At 34.1% G+C, this 21,245-nt stretch overlaps 1 protein-coding gene and 1 pseudogene across 1 annotated transcript; both read left to right on the top strand.

The window, feature by feature from the left end:
• Window positions 1-1,577: 1,577 nt before the first annotated feature.
• Window positions 1,578-3,928, top strand: LOC145558803 (protein JINGUBANG pseudogene; annotated as a pseudogene).
• An 8,481-nt stretch (window positions 3,929-12,409) lies between these two features.
• Window positions 12,410-18,954, top strand: LOC145558802 (extra-large guanine nucleotide-binding protein 1-like). Its single transcript, XM_081620138.1, has 8 exons — window positions 12,410-13,944; window positions 14,053-14,193; window positions 14,288-14,392; window positions 14,479-14,658; window positions 14,890-15,064; window positions 15,736-15,974; window positions 16,867-17,033; window positions 18,010-18,954. Exons 1-8 carry the CDS (start codon window positions 12,772-12,774, stop codon window positions 18,620-18,622), a joined length of 2,793 nt encoding a protein of 930 aa, XP_081476264.1. The 5' UTR covers window positions 12,410-12,771; the 3' UTR covers window positions 18,623-18,954.
• Window positions 18,955-21,245: the final 2,291 nt, after the last annotated feature.

Here is a 21,245-nt window from a genome sequence, read left to right as displayed (position 1 = left end):
TTTTTTTTTTTTTTTTTAGGGAAATTCTCAATGGTAGCCTCATATTTTTGCTTTTTCTCAATGGTAGCCAACATTTTTTTGGATTCTCAATGGTAGCCTCCAACTATTTAAAAGCTGCAACCGTAACCTTAATCATGGTTTTCCGTTAAATTTCTGTTAAAACTAACTTTATTATAAATATTTTTTTTATATTTATTTTTATTATAAATATAAACCAAGGTTAACTTTATTTTTATTATATAAAAAAAACGAAGGTTAACTTTTTTAAAAAAATATATAATAAAAAAACCACCCCGGCCTCCTCACACCACCGTCTCCCCCTCCCTTACCGTATGCTGGTGCCTGGCCAAACCTAGCCCGCTAGCGGCCGTCCAACCCTCACCGAAAATTCTGTCCCAACACCACAACAACCACCACCCCGAGACCCCACCCATCCCTTCCACGGTTCCACCCCTTTCCCCAAAACCTGAACTGTCTCTCCCATTTCTCCCAAACTTGATCAAAAACTAGGGAGAGAGCCTCAGATTCGAGAAATTGAACGTCTTAATTTGAATTTACAATCCTTTTTCAATTTCGAAATTAGTATTAAGATTTCCAAATTAATGAGTGCGCGACTTGTGGTGGGTGAAGGGGGAAGGGGGTCGGGCCGTCGAGGCTCATAGTTTGGGGAAATGAAGGGTGGCAGGTTGGCAGCCATGAAGGGAAGGAGAGAGCGAGAAACGGGTTTATTGATCTTGAAGTTGCCGGAGATTTTGTGGCGAGGTAGCGACGGTGTATAGCTAACCTTAGAAATGGGGTTGCAGATCTCGAAGTTGAAGGGATGGAAATGGGTCTGTTGGTGAGTTTCCAATGGTAGAAAGGGGTTTGGAGGAAGAGAATTGTGTGGGTGTGGCATGTGGCTGCCATGACCATCTCCTCAAAGGAGATACAGTGAGAAGGAGGGGGAGAGGGTGGCTGGGATGGTGGGTATTTGGGGGAAAGATCGTGACAGCCATGAAGTGAAGGAGAGAGAAAAAAATTGAACATAGTTAAATGATTTTTTTTTTAATTTTTGTTTTTTTTTAAAGAAAACATGGTTAAATGCTCTAACTCTAGTTACATTTAACAGTTACTTAACCTTTTTAAGTTAATAAGGTTACGGTTGCAACTTTTAAAAAGTTGAGGGCTACCATTGAGAACCAAAAAAAAAGTTGGCTACCATTGAGAAAAAGCAAAAACATGAGGCTACCATTGAGAATTTCCCTTTTTTTTATTAACATAATAACTTTCTAAAAGTTTTAAAGTGAACACAAAATGACTAGCACAAGTAAAAGTCATAATTCCAACCTTCTAAAAAAAGAAGGAAAATAAATAAATAAAAAAAAGTCTCAGAAAATATAAAATAAAGTGATAAACTAATAATATAACCGCCAGGTCATATAGGCAAGATTTTCGAAAATACTCCTTATAATAAAAATCATTTAAAAAACAATCACGATTGATAAATATCCCACGTGTCCCCTTATCCCCACCCACCTTGAATCTACCTCTACCCCCACTACCCCTTTCCCTATTTAAACACCATTCTCCTCTTCCTTTACCCCAATTTAATTCTCTCCATTTTTCATTCTTCTCTTTTTAGCTCATCAACGACAACAATCACAAACATTCTCTCTCACAAATTAACAAACCTTTCTCTATTTCTTTGTACCTTCAAAAAAAAATAATAAACTCAAATAGATTGTACTATTGGTGCAACAATAATAATGTCTCCACTAATCGAAACGAGATTAGTTGATCATTATAACAATCGTAGTAGCAGCAACTCCCCTCGCCGAAGAGTGAACTTCAGGCAATTGTTACAACACTCTTCCGAGGAGGAGACGGAGGATAGCCGCCACTCGTATTCGAGCAGCGCAAGGCAAAGTAATGCTTCTGCTGAGACATTCTCAAGCAGTAGCAATAGTCCGAGATTGAGTAGTTTTAACTACACGGATGAGAATTTTTCATCAACGACTACAAATTCATCATCACCGTATAATAACATCATCATGTCATCTCCTTCGCCGTTGATTCATCAATCATCTCCTTATTTGAAATCGCCTTGGATAAAACTATCCCCTCTTCAGATAAACCCTGCAACCCCCAGTCATTCGTCGACCGATGAAACGTATTTTTCTCGAGGGAGGAAGTGTTTGATTGGTTCACTTCTTCGCGAGGAAGGACACGTGTACTCATTAGCGGTCAAGGATGGGATGCTGTACACAGGGTCCGAATCAAAGAATATTCGAGTTTGGAAGAATTTCCATGACGCGGGCGGGTTCAAGTCGGGTAGCGGGCTGGTGAAGGCGATCGTCATTTCGAAAGACGAGCAGGTTTTTACGGGTCATCAAGATGGGAAGATCCGGATATGGAACCCGAAAGGAAAACGGGTGGGTACGCTTCCGAAGATGGGGGATTTTATCAAAAGCTCAATGAACCCTAAGAATTACGTGGAAGTAAGGAGGAATCATAAGGTGCCGAAGATTAAACATTATGACGCGGTTTCGTGCATGAGTTTGAACGAAGAGTTTGGACTTTTGTACTCGGGGTCGTGGGATAAGACCATCAAGGTGTGGAGAATATCCGACGGAAAATGCTTAGAGTCATTCGAGGCGCATGATGATGCAATCAACTCGATCGTAGTGGGATACGATGGACTAGTCTTTTCGGGTTCCGCGGACGGGACCGTCAAGGTGTGGAGGCGAGAGTTGGATGGGAATACTGTTAGACACATCCATGTGAGGACGTTGTTAAAACAAGAGAATGCTGTTACCGCGTTAGCGGTAGCAGCAGACGAGGAGAGTGGCGGGTGGGTGTTATACGCCGGGTCATCCGACGGGCTGGTGAATTTTTGGGAGAGGGATGAGGAGGAAGGGGTGGTGTTTGGAGGGGTGTTGAGAGGGCATAAGTTGGCCGTGTTGTGTTTGGGTACGGCTGGGAGTTTGGTGTTCAGTGGGTCCGCGGATAAGACTATTTGTGTTTGGAAGAGGGAAGGTGATGGGGACCACTCTTGCTTAGCTGTCTTGTCGGGCCATAGCGGGCCCGTCAAGTGTCTAGCCGTTGAGCAAGACAAAGACGACGACGACGACAACGGTGGTGGTGGTGATGATCAACGACGGGAGTGGATTGTGTATAGTGGTAGCTTGGATAAGTCAGTCAAAATATGGCGCGTGTCCGAAGACGCGTTCGAGGATAAAACTACGTACTAATGTTATGTTCAAGTTGAACCGTAATTTAATTGATTGCGTGTTTAAAACTTTTTTCACACTGTGTATATGTATGTGGTGGTACGTGTTAGAAGTGTGAATTGAACCTTGTGGCTAAGTAAGTAGTCTAGCCTAGACTAGCCGCCGTAGCTGCCACCGGGTATGGTTGTACATAAATTAATGATCCATTGATTGATGACACGTGAAAAAAGTGGAATTCACGCGCGGCTGCCGCCGAGGGGAATGGGTGATGACAGTGTTGTTGGTACATGAAAATAGAAAGTGACCGGCTAGCGACCGACCCCTTTGGAAAATAGAAGTGCGGAGCACGCTGGGAATCCTGGAGAGCCAAAGGAAAAATATATGGTTATTGGTCCCCTGTAGCAACGTTACAAAACTTTGTATTTAATTTTTGATAGAGATTTGGAAAGTTGCAACATTAAATGTATAGTAATAAAAACACACCGTATTAAGGATTTCCTGCCGAATCTTTCGATGTTAAGAATCGCTTTCTGAGTGTTACTCTTGCCATAAACGAGAAGAAAAGGCATGTATATGGTGTGTCATTTAACTTGTATTTTTGAATTCTAGTATCATCAGTCTATTCTATTGTTAGTTTGTAACCAAATATTCTTTTCTTTGTTAATCAAGATGAATGACTCGACTAAGCCTGATCTGTCGACCATTCATTTGTTGGTTCACGAATTGTATAGGTGCAATTTCTTTCTTTCTTTCATAACTTTGTTAGTCATTACTATTATGATGTACTGTATGTAACATGCATATATGAAAGTGTAAAGCAAATTTGGCAAATTTTAAAATTTAGTATGAACTGTATTTAAGGTTTGATTCTTGGCTATGGTTGAAAGTTAAGATTGCTTAATAGTAAATGACTGTAAAGCGGATTTGGTCAAAAAGGCAGCACCTAATTGTGCAATATCAGGGAGTATTTTATAAGGATATGGTAATAATATAAGTGTTGGAAAATTAACAATGTCACCTTTTTGCCTGCCTCCTTTTGGTTTAGGAGTCGGCGGTTTGTGTTCGCTATAGCAGAGACCAAAACATGCGAATACATGAAAAACTATATACTAATATTAATTTTTCAACGGATATAAGCACACAATATTTGGTCCGTTTATACTCCATAACAAGTGAATTCAAGTTAAGTTTCATTAAAGCTTATTGCTTTATATTGTTTTGAATTTGACTCGAAAATTATTTGAGTCAGGTTGAAATTTTCAATTGAGCTATACAAGTTCAATTCAAACTTGATTAAAGTTGTTAATTTAAGGGCAAGATATAACATATTTTCTCTCCAACTTTTAATTAATTTCAATCAAATTGTCATTAGAATTAGTTGATAAGTTTCAAAATGGCATAACTTAAGTTCATTTGGATATAATGTATTAATTAAGTTTGAGCTCTTGCTCTAATATGCAACTATGCTGAATGGTTAGGAGAAAGCAAATCCAATATCGGAACATCCATCTCTAAGCTAAGACCATTGATATCAATCAATCAACCTTGAGATCGCTCCATATTTATTGTAAGTAATAGAAAATGTAGGAACAAATGTATTTTAATTAGAGAAAAGTGGAATAATGGAAAGAGTTAAAGGAGACTTAAAGGTATGTTCTCTTTAGCTTAATTTCAGTTCAGTTCCTAATTTTCTTATCTCATAAACAATTCAGTTTAGCTCAGTTCAGTTCAGCTCCAATCAGTTCAGTTCAGTAAATCAGAACAGACCCTTAGCTTGGTTTATATTAGCCCAAAACTATATTTACAAAAGCTAGACTAAATAGCGGTTTAACAATTTCAAGCGTTATAAGACTTATAACCTTGTTCATCGATGGATTATTCTTACTTTTTTGTATGTTACCTTGGAGATTCGTATTAGTTTTTTGGTATAGTATAGACAGAGGCGAATAGCTAGATAGATGACGAGATTTGATCCATCCCTTATTTTGCGTGCCACGTTCTATAAGGGGGTTGGGGGGGGGGGGGGGGGGAGGAGCTAGTAGGAGCATAACTGCCCTACAAACATGCATGATGGAAGCGGTCTCAAACATTCAAATTACAATAATTCAAGAGTGTCAAATTACTCACAATGCCAATGGTTGTAATCAATTTGTAAGTTATTCTACAATTCCAATGGCAATAACTAACTCACAAGTCACAAGCACAACTTGATCCTAAAACTAATCTACAAGTTTTGCATTAGTAAGTCCAAATCAATTGCACTTAAATCATCAAAACTGAGCTACATTAAAACTTTATTAGATTAGACTAATATAATACAATAGCCTCCCAAAATCTTTAAAGTTAAGATGCATATGATACAATAGTAAAGAACATATTGATATAATTACTTTTTAGTCGTTGACATAATTATCATCAACAACCTAATAAGCATGTTCTATCAAATAAAATAATACAAACAAAATAAATATAGCGGAAAACTCACATGCATGATGCATAAATAGATAGATAATTTGATGATGATGCGTGTTGTTTTATAAGGTACGTTAATGGTGCGCCCATAAATTAATATATGGTCCCATATTATACAGTATGACTTTTGTAATTTAACAACAACAAATACAATGATTATGACCGTTAGCGGCTAATGAAGTTCTTGCCATTCAATTCGTTTTATGTTGAGACTTTACAACCACTCAAACACAAAAACAAAAAAAGTTAACCTATTTTGTAAATAATTTGATGTTATTTGTTGTTTTGTACACGAATATAAATTGTATTAACTCTATTTACTTTCGGTACGTTCCTTGGAAACTTAGCCTCTACATCAAGATTTGATTTGTTCATTTTTAAGTCCGTAAAGCGCCTTTTCGGATTTGTAAAACTCGTAACTTGATTAAGAAAATTTCATTGGAGTGTATGAAGGATGTTTTTTAATCTAAAAATGTGTCTTCTTTTTGCCTACCTTTGAGGTTTAATGTTGGCCGTGAATGTAGATCTATGATAGGAGTAATATAGCATGAAAGTATGAATGAGTTTCAAGCTCAAAAAGGGTTTAAGCTATGTTTTGCTTTCTAGCCTTTTTTTACCTTTCTTTAGTTTGTAACATTATTGGTGTGAGATTTAATTTGGCTTGATTTGCTGACTTCAAGTATCCTAACAACTTAATGGTCCTAAGTGAGGTATAGTAGACCTCAAGTTCAATGTTCATCACCCCTATCGACGCAGGCTATTTTATAGTCTTTGTAGCCTACAAATCACTCCGACTCGTTCTTGACCTAATACTCAACTGACAAATGTATTTTTAAGCCTGTATATTATATGAAAAATAATTAATGTACCATAATGTTTAAAATTAAAAAAGTAAATGTACAAGGTTAAGAAACATACACGCGAATAAATCATAATGCATTAATATTTTATACTAACATGATTAGATACGGATAATATAATGTCATGTGAAACCAAGGAAGCTAGTGTAGTATATCATTGACTTTTAGTACCTTGTCTATCAAATAAAAAAGGTTTAGTGGTTCTAAATTGCTACTTTGGTAATTTTTGCATCTGGTTTGTATAGCCTATTCATGTGATTTACCAAACACATTGTAGTATAACAATAAATATCAAATTAAACCTTAGCTTTTTTGTAAAAAGTTGTACATTTTTTTTTTCCTTCTTCTGAGAAGTAAACTCTAATCAACTATGGACTTCTTTTGTAGGACGGTGAAAGTATATTACATGCAGTTCTTTCTAATGTAAGCTAATTTTAGGATTTGAGTATTTGTACATACTTTGCTTCTTGTAAGGTGAACATCTAAATAAGAGGAAAATACTTGATCGATGTATACTTGTATAGTCATCATATAGAGTCTAGCATGAACTTGCTTCGAATAATTTACTGTGTGTTTTGTTTTAAAAGTAGAGGACGGGTAAGACACAAAGGAGAAGTTGGATAATTGATTAAATGTTTCACACTTTGAACGATAGTCTTAAGCCTAAGTGATCATTGAGTCATGATTTGAGTTGGAAATAAATCTGCCTAAATCTAATGTACAAAGTGAATGGCCATATTAGCCAATTACGAAAATGATCTAACTGGGCTTAATGTGACATTGACCTGACAATAGATAAGTTAGACTGGACCCATATATGTGGGCTGGGCTTTAAGGCTGTGATGGTTCATTCTAAGTTAAAATTAATAAAAAAAAAAATAAATAAATAATGGGCTAGGTACCCATTGCCCACCTAACCACCTTAACCTCTATTTGATTCTTAATGTTGGAGTGTACTTTCAAAAAAAAAAAAAAAATGTTTTGAGTGTACAATGGTAAAAGGGATGGAGAATATGTTACTTCCTCCGTTCTTTTTTACTTGGCCCGCTTTAACTTTTACATTATTCAATACTCTTCTTTTGACCATTTTTTTTGTGAATAATATGTATGGAAAAACATATTCACGTGGGATTAGTTTGAATTCGTCTCAATAAATACTATCATAATATATCATTTTTATAATTTTTACTTATGGAGAATTAAAGTTGTTAATCGTTAAAATTTTGCATTGGAAGTCGTGATAAAAGAAACAGGTCAAGTGAAAAAAGAACAAAGGAAATACAAAAGAATATGATTCACAATATGCTTTCGATTAATACTCCATATTGTTTTTACTTTGTATTATGCCTATACTTTCTCAGTTTTAGTTCATTACTCCCTCCACCCATTAATTAGATTCATACTTCTCTCAAGTATGTGAGGAATAAATACTAGAAGTAGGAATCTAATTAAGGGACAAAGGGAGTATTATACATTTTTACGTTTAGGTTCCTTAATCTTGTATAGTTCTTCGTACATTTTTTTTTTTTTTTGAATTAAAATGAGAAATATTATGTTATTGGGTGTAGGATCTCATTTATCAATCTCATTGCATGAATCTCATTGCATGAATCATATGAGAAAAGTATTTAACTTTTAGTCAAACGTGATGTAGTGTACTCAAAGGTTTTTCAAAATAAAATATTATCGGAAATGAAAGTAGACTTTGTTTATTTGATAAAAGCTAAGTGAGGAGAGTTGCAACAAGCTATTTTGACAAATTTAGGCAAAATCTTTGTCAAAAAAAAAAAAAAAAAGAAAAAAAAAAAAAGAAAAAGAAAGCTAAATAGTTAAAAATGTGACCATGTCCAATATAGTGCTAAAAAGAAAAGTATACGTCAATAGTCAATACAGTCTCAAAATCAAAATATTCAATACAGTGACAAATTTTAGCCTTTTATTGAGAAAATTCTATATAAGATAACATTCTCTTGTTTTTAATCTATATATTTGTTACTCTACTATAGTAAGATTAGTAACGTTCTAACATACTACTAATGGTGTGAAATTGTGACATGATTAAAGTTATTCTTATTCTCTCCCTTTACTCTCGAGTGTGATGTGTATAGCTGACCTACCTGGCCTATGAGAGATATTGTTTTTGTTAGTGGACCAACTCAACTAAAAGCTTAAGCTGATGGTTGAGACCTAAGAATATATTTTTATACTCTATCAGTTTTAGTAAAATCCTATATGAATGTGTGTTAAAAAAAGAAGGAAAAAAAAAATATTATAGTTCAAACTGCTAATCAGGCATCGTCCTATCAAATGTACTCGATTTGTACGTAACTGTAATTTTAGCAAAGATTAAAATTAACGATGTAGGAGTATGAATCTTATATCAGTTATATGCAAGATGCAACAATGGTTATTCCGTACTTGTCAAGTACGTCTGTTGGGAAATGCTTCCAAACAAAAGAAAAGCCAAAGACAAATTCAATTATAAATTAAAGCTTCATAATTTCTACGTAGAATGAGTCAAAATTCATACAATCTTGCTTGCATAATTCAATCACTTGTCAAATTGAAGGTTGAAAGCTTTTTAATTCTTGACGTGTTCTAAATGGTCATCTTTTCACTCTAATTGACCATATCAACGTTACTATTCACACACAAGATTTCAAGGTATACACTAATAACACAACTACACAAGATAAACCTCTTTGTATTGGACTCAAATTTGTCATGGAAAATAGTGAACATAATGTAGTCTAAGTTATGGCAAGATAAGTCTAGTCCCAGTCTAAGTTATGGCAAGATAAGTCTAGTCCAAAAAAAAAAAAAAAACCCTTAAAGATTTGCTGTCATTAACTTAATAAAATAGTTTTTGGAAATAATAGCAAAACTAAGCTAACTTTCACAAAAATTCAGTAGGAATAAAATGACTTGGACAAATAAGTTAAAACTATTTTTAAAAATATGTTCATTTTTTTTAAATATGATAAATTTATTATTATTATTTTTTTTTACAAGAAGAAAAGGATTTCATTAATGAAAGATAGTCAAACAGCACTTACAAACAATTCCGATGAAATCTAAAGTTCCAACACAAATACAATTCACCTTAAAACTAATTACATCGCAGATTCGAGCAACGATCGCCTTTATAAAATTATTCATCCGAAGCAATACAATTTGTGAGTTAGCACTAATTCGGCTTGAGATCCACAGATGAATAGTTGTTCGGGTGAAAAAAATCATATGACATTCTAGATACTTTTAGAGATTGTGAAACCCTAAATCTTCAATCTTTGGCTGACGAACAAAAAAAAAAGGGTTTTTCTACATGGTACCCCTGAGTTATTGGGTTTTTTACATTGTACCCTTCTAAATCCTAAGTTCTACAAGGTGCCCTTGAGTTTTTGGGTTTTTCTACATGGTACCCTTGAGTTGTAAATTAAATGACTCTAACTTAATTTGACTCAAACCGACACCATCTAAATGATCTATTTACCACTTCTATATTTATATTAGATGGAGGAATCACCAATCTTCATTATTCGCTATTTAGTGGAACTTTTGTATGATCATTTGAGATGGAAGGTAAGAACATTTTTTTGCTCATACTTTAACTAAAAGAGCTTGTTTTAGAGGGACTCAAGTTGTTAGGTTTTTTATTTTATTTTATTTATTTATTTATTTTATTATTATTATTTTTTTTACAATAAACATGTTAGTTGTGTATTTGATGGTGCTAAATAAGTCGTTTAGGTGGTGTGGGTTTGAGTCAAATTAATTTAGAGCCATTTATATTACTACTCAAGGGTACCATATAGAACAATCTAAAAACTCAAGAGTATAATGTAAAATAAACTAATAACTCAAGGTCACCTTGTAGAAATCTGAATTTAGAAGGGTACAAGGTAGAAAACTCACAAATTCAAGGATACCATGTAGAAAAACCCAAAAAAAAATTAAATTAAACCTAAAAGAATAAACACCACCATACAGATGTGATCCTTTATTGAAAGCAATTAAAAAAAAAAAAAAAGGGGCTTACAACCGGTAAAAGCACCGGTGGAAGCCCCTACAAAAGTTTACAATTGAGATCAGAAGAAAAAAGATGGAAGAGAAAGAGAGAAAAGGAGAAGATTGAAGGAAAACCTTCAAAAAAAGTAGACCAAATCTAGCAATGGCTAGGGAAACCCTTCAAGGGAGAAACCCTAGAGGGAACCAAAAAACCCTCCCAAAGAGAAAACCCGAGGAACTATTAGGTTTTTTTTTTTAGTAAAAGAGAGAATAGGGCTTTTATTAGTAAAATTAAAGTAAGCTCACAAAAATAAGTCAAGCTCAACCAAACAAATTCTTATGAGGTATGATCGATGGCTTCTATGAAGTTGTGAGGAAGCTTCATCTTCCATAACTAACCATAAAATGGATGGTGTTGCTTACTTAAGTTTCATTAAGTAACTCAAACTTTCCTTTAATTAATATCCATTACTCCGTGTTTAATAATTAATGCTCTACTTGCTTACTTAAAGGCCATACCTTAATACTATCTACAAACTTCATTTTCGCAACTGTTTGTGATTTATTATACGTTAAAAAAAAAATGGTTTTGTTGGATATTAAATGTCTTAAAATATAATTTTAAAAATTGATTTCTAATAAGTTTTACAAAAACATAATTAGGTATATAAATGATCAAAGTATGAAAAGTAAATTGTAACATGAAAAGTAACTTGTAACAACAAACACCCAATTATTATAAACCTAAAACAACAAAGACAGGGTTTTTCTTCTTCTTTAGGAAGATTTGGCTTCTTCGAAAGACCGGGTTTTTCTTCTCTCTTTTGAGGGAGGATTTGCTTTTTTATTTTATGGATTACTATAGAGTTGTTTCATGGGTAAAATTTTGTGTGAGATCGAAAAAGAGGTTAATATGTCGATTACAATCTAGCGAATCAGACGGAAATTTTCTGCAGGGCTACAACAGATCGATAGACCCCCTCGCCAATGAAGGCGGTAAATCACAGCGATATGAAAGAGGGTATGAAAAATGTACGATTTGCAACAACGATCGTAGCTTTGCTTATGGAATGTTTTTATTTGATTCAATTATTATGTATTCATTAGATCTAAATTTCTTTGTAGATGTCGTATGACTTTATTTATGAACCAATTTTATTTCAAAAAAACAAACACACAATTAGGTATGTAATAGTTCAAAGTATGAAAGGTTAATGGTAACAATTATATTGAAAGGGGTGGAAATTCCTTAATTTCACTCTAATGGTTATACTTTAAGAATTATACTTTACCTACATATTCACAAGATAGTGATTGAAACTTAGGAGAGAAAAGTGGGAAATTGTTTTTTAAAAAAATAAAAAATTAATATAGCTAGTAAGAGGCATTTTAAAAAAATTAATAATAAACAAATAAAGTAAGTAGTAGTGAAGTATGAGTTATGAAAAAAATGCAAAAAAGTTACTACTGTTTTAAGTGTAAAAATTATGTCCTCTTCTCTAAATATTACTAATAATTAGTCATACTATATCATTGCAGATATAGTATGACTAATTATTAGTAATATTGTTTTTCTTCCTAAAAAAATTATATACAGAGTGCAAGTATAAGCCATGAAACATTGCTTAAAATGAACCATGAATAACAGTTAATAAAATAATGCCCAAGTTAAATTAGTGATAATATTTGAACTTGTGCTTATAGACTTTATAGTTCATTTTAACGTCCACTAAAACAAACATATTTTAAATCGGATCAACTTTAACCAGCTCTATCAGAGTATCGACTTTCCCCCGGTCATGAGGACAAATAAAAAAAATCATTAATTTAGCGCCCCGAATACAAATTCAATCGCTTTCTCTCTCCTCCACTCTTGACTCTCAAGTCCTCCCTCAACTTCCAAGCAGCTTCAACTTACGCGTAGTTGAATTTAAGAACCCCTCTCACCTTCCTTTTTTCATGTAAACTAGACTGAACTTACTCAGAATCAAACAACCAAATTTGTATTCTACCTCCTAAATTTGTGTTTTTATTCATTCAGTTCTTATCAATTTTTTATAAATTCATTTCAAAGACGATTTTTTACAATTCATTCATACCCTTTTCCAAATTCCCATGAATTAAACCAAAAAAAGAAAGAAAGATTGAATCTTTGATGATATTGTTTGTGGGTTTTGATTGGATAATTTGAAATTTTGGTAGGAAAAGCAAGGGTTTTGGCTATGGCGGGGATTATGAAGAAGATCATGCCAGTCTCAAAATCAATGTCTGGTACAGAATTTTTTGATTATAATACTGATATTTCAATTGCTATGGAATATACAGGTTCTCCTATTACTACTAGTATGATTCTTAAAGTTTTACCTGTTGATATTGATAGTATTCCAACTGCTAAGATTGCTGCTTCACCTGCTAATTTGTATAATTTATCATTGCCTGTAGTTGAACCTATTAGGAAAAATATTAGGGGTTTTAATGAGGTTAAATTAGGTTCTAGGGTTGATAATTCGAAGATTCAGGTAATTTCTTCAAAGGATAGGTTTAATGATGATGTTTCTTATAATGGGTTGATGGGAAATGGGGAATTGGAAGATGGGGTTGAGAGTTCGGGTACTTTAGGGTTTTCAGGTAGTTCCCGGGATCATTCACATGGATTGTCTGAGAGTTCAGATATGTTGGAAACACCAATTGATGATTGTAATGAAATTGAGGGTTTTGAGGAGTGTATGGGTTCGGAGAGGTGGAATAATAATAACTCAATTGAGCCTGATTCGACGACATCTCAGCGTTTTGGTGGGATTTTTTGTGAGGAAGAGGAGGCTTCTGATGGGGAACGTCTTGAGTGTAGGAGGAAGAAGAAGGGAGGTGTTACTTTTGGTGATCATGAGTCTAATGTTGTGGTTGTTGAGGAGTCTTCGATGTATACGGAAGAGAGTTATAGTGTGTGGGACGCCGAAAGGCCAGTGCCTGAAAAGCCTCCTAAGAAGGGTATGTGTTATCATTGTCATAGAGGGAATCGTTTTACTGAGAAAGAAGCTTGTCTTGTTTGTGATGCCAAATATTGTTGCCATTGCATTCGAAAAGCAATGGGATCAATGCCACAAGGCAGAAAATGCCTTACCTGTATCGGTTACCCTATTGATGACTCAAAAAGGAAGATGCTTGGAAAGAGCTCGCGGTTTCTGAGGGGATGGTTAAAGAAGGAGGAAGTGAGACAGATTATGGAGGCTGAGCTATCTTGTCCTGACAACCAGCTATCTCCAAAGTGCATTTCGGTGAATGGTCGCTCACTATGCTTAAATGAGCTGATGTTGTTGCTTAGATGCCCCAATCCACCAAGGAATCTAAAACCAGGATCCTATTGGTATGATAGAGTCTCCGGTTTCTGGGGAAAGGTATACGTAGTTTTTTTTGTTTCTTTTTAAATGCGAGGAAAGTTAACTTGACTTTGTAGTATAACTTGAAGCAGCATATAATCTTATAGCCGTGGCTTGATGAAACAGGAAGGGGATAAGCCTTGCCAGATTATTACTCCAGATCTTGCCGTTGGACATCTGCAGATGATGCAAAAAGCTAGCAATGGGAACACAAATGTGCTGATCAATGGCCGGGAGATTACTTATGCAGAGCAGTTGATGCTGAAGGTTGTTCTCCTTGAAACTTAACAAAAAAGATGGAATTTTGATTCAAATGATTGTCTAATTTTCAAATCTAACATCTTACACTAAATGTTTGCAGTCCTCCGGTATTATGTGTGAAGGGTGTTTTGATCTTTGGCTGTCGGCAGATGGAACCATAGTTGAACTGGGAATGCAAGTGGAAAAAGGAAATATCTGGGCCAGGGTATTGCCTCCATTTACTTATTTTATAAGTCTTAAATTGTCCATATATTTCCTTTGGCTTTGGACTAAAAGGTGCTTATTTTGCAGAAAAGGACTAAGCTTTATTGTGCTTTCTTGTCATTGCCTACTCCTGAATCGCCAAACTCTAGAGGAATATTAAACCATGCTGATGAAGGAGCATTTTCTAACTACCTAGAACAAAGAGTGTTATGTAAACTGCTTCTATTTGGCCTAAATTGTTCCGGAACAAGTGCCATTTTTAAGCAGGTTAGTATGTGCCTGTGCCTGTCTACTTGAACTTTTTTCTTCTTAGAGTTGTTTTTATTATTAGTTGTTTAGATTGTATTATTTGTATAGTAAAGGATAGGGCACATAAAACTTTCTGAGCTGATAAAATTTACTACTTTGTGATGTGATTAAATGTAGCAACTGCGTGTTAATCTCTTAGAAAACAAATGTCACTCACTGGCTGTTGTGCATTGATATTTTTCTTAATAGGCTAGGGTTCTATATGATGTACCTTTCTTGGACGAGGAGCGTAAAAAAATCAAGTCCATGATACAGAGTAATCTTTATGGGTATCTTGGTAGACTACTTGAGGGACGTGAAATATTTGAAGAAGAATGTTTGTTGGAACTGAGGAAGAGGCAGTCTGCTGATCCTGGTCCATCAGGTAACACATGGCTTGCATCCTATTATCTCTCACGATACTGTGGATTTTTTCCCGCATATTTTTTTTTTTTGTTCATAGGCATGAGATGTACCTTTTTTGTTTTCTTGGGGTGGGGTGGGGGGGTCCCCTGGACATCGTCCTTTAGGCAGTGGCCGTTTAGTCTCCGCAGAGTCTTCCAAAAGGGATCAGCCTTTTATAAGGACTCCGAGAAAGAAATTGTCCATAAAGAATTTTGTAGAATTAACTTAGCTTAGACATCAGTAATGGCAGAACCGCAGAATTTAAGGGAAGAAAAGATGATTGATTAAAATTATGGAAATCGCAGAGAATTTAAATGATATTCAAGCTTTCAAGATGTTTGATTCTCTCCCACTTAGCAGTATAAAAGCTTATTATAACTCTCATCAATATTCAACATCACTTCTGCCTCTCATTTCTTCTGTTTATAGAGCTTCTATCCTAACTACCTATCATCTCCTTCAAGTCACTAACAAGTAACAACTTAAGTATAATTCTACTCCCTAAAGTACCCTACCCTGCATATTGATACTGAGCACTTTTATAGTTTTATTTTTATTAATCAGTGGATGAAGTTTCAATATGTACTCATATTTGTTAAAGACCTCTCTATATGTGTGTTAGACTCCTCTGAGTTCAACTTTGGCCTGCAGATTCTATAAGTGAACAAAAATGTACGACTGAGTATACTTTTGGGTTGAAATTGAAGAAGTTTTCTGATTGGCTCATCGATGTCATGGTGTCAAACAACCTGGACTTGGTTTTCCCAGCATCTACCCGAGAGTATGCCCCATGTGTTGAAGAGTTGTGGAATGATGCAGCCTTTCAAGCCACATACAGAAGAAGAGATGAATTAGATCTACCCAGGGTTGCTAATTATTTCTTAGATAGGGTAAGACCCCTGCTTGTCCTCTTACACATTCCTAGGCAGGTGTTTTGATCTTTTAATTATATGTTCTGCTATTGGTGTACTTGATGCATGCAATGGCCACAAATTATAACTGTGATGAAGTTCCTTTATAAATTTACAGTAATATGAAAAGAAGTTAAAGCATAAGCAATGCATAATTAGTTGACGGGGATTTATCAGCCTTCTGAAATATTTGCTCTTCCCTGTTGCAAGTTATCCCACTGGTACAGGACGAAGTTGATATCCAATAATAATTTTAAGGAGAAAAAAATCATTTCAATGTTAAAATGGCGTTATGAATGTTGGAGGGCTCAAATTAATTACTTTAATTATGTTCCTTTGAGAATAATTATTTGGTGTAACACATTACAGAAGTAATTTCATGACTCTAAATGCTAATAACTTGAGTGAAGTTTCTTGTATTGTAATAATTTTGTTTGCATATTACCTTTTGCTTTTCTTTGTAGTTTTTGTTGTTGTTAGGTGAGTTTCACAATATGTATGATAGAGAGAATACCATTGCATCAATCAAAACTGAAAACCTGTTAAAATTCATCTATTAAACATTATCCTACCGCCCAGTGTTAAATTTGGAAATCATGCCTTTGGTTGTGACCCTATCTTACAGTTCCTGCCTTGCTGGAATATAATTTTTTTTCTCAGTCTACTACTCATTCATTGTAATATATTTCAAAGGTTTTTAGAAATATCTTATACGTAGAATAAGCAATATCTGTGCCCCTAATTAAAATGGATTTAGCCTTCTGCTTTGACAATCGGAATGTATTATGTATTACTAATTTACTTAGTATGTAGGCTATAGTATCATGATTGGGTGATTGATATGTGTTTGTTGTAAACTTAACCTTTTCAGGCAGTCGAGATTGCCCAAAAGGATTATGAGCCCTCTGATACTGACATCATATACGCAGAGGGCATAACGTCATCCAATGGTCTCACTTCTATGGAATTCTCCTTCCCTCAGCCACCAGATAATGGCTGCGAGGATCCAGCTGGCCAACCAGCTGACCTTATTACACGGTAATTCTTTTATCTGAGCAAATGTTGAAAGGACTGTGAATGTAGAATGATTACCATCTTCTCCTGTTTTAGTATCAGTTATATCTCAATTACTTTTCTCACTTTTGCTCTATGGTCTTGAGAATTTACTTGAACACTTAATCATGTTTATGTCTACTAGATTGTAATTGGCAAATCTTATGGTACTGTTTACTCATAAGTCATAAGCTACAATATCTGTTCAACTATGTCAGGAATAAATTACTGTGAGGCTTTTATTTAAATTTGCTTGTAGTACTCAATAGAGGCTAATTGCCTGAGAGACAATAATCAGAGGGGAAAAAGCTATCATGGCCTTATTCCTCTCCTATCAACACTATATTGGTAAACTTGGAGGAATATACTCTCATTAATAATCACCCTTAAAATACAGTCAAGATGGTTGTGCATGAGTAGAGTAGTCGAGAATAGAGTATTAGAGATGTGGTAATTCAAGCGATATAACTGATGGTATGTTCAGGAATAATAACAAGAATGCATGTCGTCATATTGGATCGCCATGGTATAGAACGATAGAACTTTCAGAGGCAAGATAGGACATTTGCTCCATTGTTTATAACCTTTCTTTTTTAATCTTTCCCTGTTGGATTTGGAGCCTGTTATGAAGTTTTGGAAGGTTAAAAAGATTAGTTATGGCATAAGCAGGTTCATTGGCAAAGGTGGTGTTTGAAGCAGAGTGGCATGTTTGCCTCTTTTTGTTTTTTTTTGTTTCCCATGTATTTGCCAGTTGCAGCTCAATTTTGCTCGTGTTTGCTTTCTCATATGGCATGTGTTTGCTTTCTCATATGCTTATTTCTGAGTTGCTATTGTTTACTTAAGAGCTCAATCAGTATGCCCCTTGATCAATAATCCCTCCCCTTGGTCTAATTCTGTAAAATGCTGTCGAATTCAAGAATCATATGTTCTTACTCTTGTTTATTAATGTATTGCATTGCAGATACGAACTAATTAGAGTGCCCGCAAAAAGCCTAGGGGAGAACTGCAAGTGGTTGGAGATGTTTGAAGATGTTAACATCGTCCTATTTTGTGTGTCCCTGATAGATTACGATGAATATGAGGTCGACAGGAGTGGAAAACTTACAAACAAGATGTTGCTGAGCAAGAGACTCTTTGAGAGCATCATTAGTCACCCAACATACAAGGATATGAATTTCCTGTTGATCCTCAACAAGTTTGATCTCTTGGAGGAAAAGATCGAGCAAGTACCCCTCACACAATGCGAGTGGTTTCAGGACTTCAATCCGGTGTTCAGCCGTCACCAGAGCACCAGGCGCAGTGGTAACAACGTAGCACCTCTGGCTCAACGCGCATGCCACTACATTGGGGCGCAATTCAAGAGGCTATTCAAGTCATTAACCGGAAGAAAGTTGTATGTTTGTCCAGTTACTGCTCTGGAGCCTGATACTGTTGATAATGCTCTGAAATATGCGAGAGAGATTCTTAGATGGGAGGATGATAAGTTGAACTTCAGTAGCATACATGATATTTCGTCAGAGAGTATTGAAAACAGCTCTTATTCAAACTTTGCTGAAGGTGAACACCAAATGTAGGTTTATCCTCATATAGTAACATTCTTTTGTCTGATGTTTATGTACATATATGTATAATTGTATATGTACAATCACAAGCTTTAGTGTGCGTTTCTTGAGCATCGAGAATTGAACATAGAGATAGGTATATGAACGGAAAGACTGTACTGTGTTGTAATTGACCTTTGGAGAGGTGATTGTATAATTTTTTGATATCCAATATACTATAGCGTTTTAGGAAAATAATTTTTTCTTTCATTTGTAAACAAATATAACAGTTTTCTTAACTCTCATTTGTATTTCTTATAGCATCACTTCATTACAGAAATTGGAGGAAGTAGAAATTTAGCGAATTTTGTAAGAGTTGTGACAATTTTTTTCGACGTCTCATAGTATATGCCTATACATAGTGATTATTGTTTTTTTTTTTTTTTTTTTTTTTTTTTGAAACAGTGATTATTGTTTTATGGATGGGTATGGAATTGTGAATTTGAATAAGTATTTCATCAAGTGTCTACTTTGTTCTTGGTACTAAGAAAGATACTCAACCAAGCATTATAGATTTATAGGTATGTTTGTGGAACAACAAAGTGAGATTCAAGTAAAGGCAAGTGTATGCCATAAGTGACAATATATGGGGCTTTATAGAATAATGGTTATTTGATTCATTACTCTAATAAGAAATACAATTGGTATAGATGAAATTCTAGAAAAACTAAAGATGTTATTTTGTAATGAATAAATACTGAAATAGATTGAAATTCATACCTCAAACCCCTATGATATGGAATTTAGATATCTAGCAGGGGGAGATGAGTTTGGCTCATAGTAATACTTTTAGCTTTTTAAGTATCAAATAAAAGAATGAAACTTTAATTTTATAATAAAAAAAAAAAACATATTGTATTAAGAATAAGTTCGAAACCTGATTCCAACCCATAACAATTTGCAAACCAAAAGCCCATAGAGTTCAATCAGCACATATTCTTAGGTGCACACTCATGCACCTAGAAATAGGTGTAACAACAACACAATATGAACATTAGCTTTTCATAAAGTGAACATTAGGTTTCTTCTCCTTTATTTTTCTCCTTCATTTTTTATTTTCTCTCTCCTCTGTTTTTTTAATTTTCCCCCCTTTTACACTTTTTTTATTGAATTTGTTTCTTACAACATGAAAGTAGTTATTAAGTATGAAATTTTGTTTGAATTTCGATTTTGTGCTTTAATTTTGATTGATTAAGGTATATATGAATCTTTGAATTCACAAATTATACTCTATTTTTTCTCCTTCCTTCTTTAATTCCTTTTTCCTTTTTTTTTCCTATTTTTCTCGTTTTTTCGATTTAACGATTGAATATGTTACTTACAATATGGAATTGGTTGTTTATTTGATTTTTTGAAATCATATGAATTGATTTTTTTTTTTTTTTGGCTTCGATCAATTTCATTTGTGTATGAATTTCATTTGATTTTCTGCATTTTTTTTTTTATCAATGAACATAATCATGCAAAATATGAACATATGCATAGGTTCCCTTAAATGTGAACATTAGCTTTTCAGAAAGTGAACATAAACATAAAACATATGAACATATGCATTTCAGAAAGTAAACATAACAATTCAAAATATGAACGTAAGCATTGGTTTCCTTAAAGTGAATATAACAAATTAAAAGGTGAACATATGCTTAAAAAATATGATCATATGCATTTAAGAGAGAGAAGATATGCATAAATAGACTTATTTAAAACAACAAATATTTACTGTGAATATTTACATTATGAACATATAAAATATTATTATGAATTTAAGGCATTTTATTATGAACATAAAAAATTGAAGAAATAAAAATAATATGATTATGAAACATATGCATCATAATTCATAAGTATTAAAAATATGAACATATGAATTCAAAATATGAGCATATGCATTGGTTCATTTTTGAATGCGTATGTACATAATTAAGCATTTCAGAAGGTGAACACATACATAAAAAAATATGAACATATAAATTTAGAAAGTGAATATAAGCATTTCAGAAAGTTTACAAACGGATTCAAAATATAAGAATTCAAAATATAAACATATGCATTTCGAAATGTGAACATAAAATATCCGTTTGATTTCACTAATTTTTTTGACAATTCTAATAATAAATTTCGAACAATATTCAAACAAAATTAAGTGATAATCATATAATTCAAACAAAATTAAGTGAAATTTATATAAAATTGCCTTTTTGGGGAGGATCCTCTTGATTTTGCATCTCTTTCCTAATGCCCATTGAAGTTGTTGCATTTTTTTTAGTGAAAGAATGAAATAGAGGAGAGAGAAAGTGAAAAGGAGGAGAGAGAAAATCATATAGAAGAAGAAGATTTTTGAGTTTGGAAATGACGTTATATTTATTGGGTGTGGGTGGATGTATTGGGTATGGGTGGGTGTATTGCACTTTCCGTGTTTTTTAGTTTTAGGGCTTTTTTAATTGGATTGTGTGTAATTAGGCTTTTGGCCTACGTTGTTACACCTATTTAAGGTGCACAAGGGTGCACCTTAGACTAATTGTTCAATCAGTTCCTACTACATACAGAGTAGAGGATTGAGCCACAAGTCCACAACTGTATCAAAAGTTGATATGTT

The sequence above is a fragment of the Chenopodium album genome, chromosome 9, assembly GCF_948465745.1.
Source record: "Chenopodium album chromosome 9, dcCheAlbu1.1, whole genome shotgun sequence".
Classification (NCBI taxonomy): domain Eukaryota; kingdom Viridiplantae; phylum Streptophyta; class Magnoliopsida; order Caryophyllales; family Amaranthaceae; genus Chenopodium; species Chenopodium album.
The sequence above is the reverse complement of the archived record's forward strand: the minus strand, read 5'-3'. Positions and strand labels throughout refer to the sequence as shown.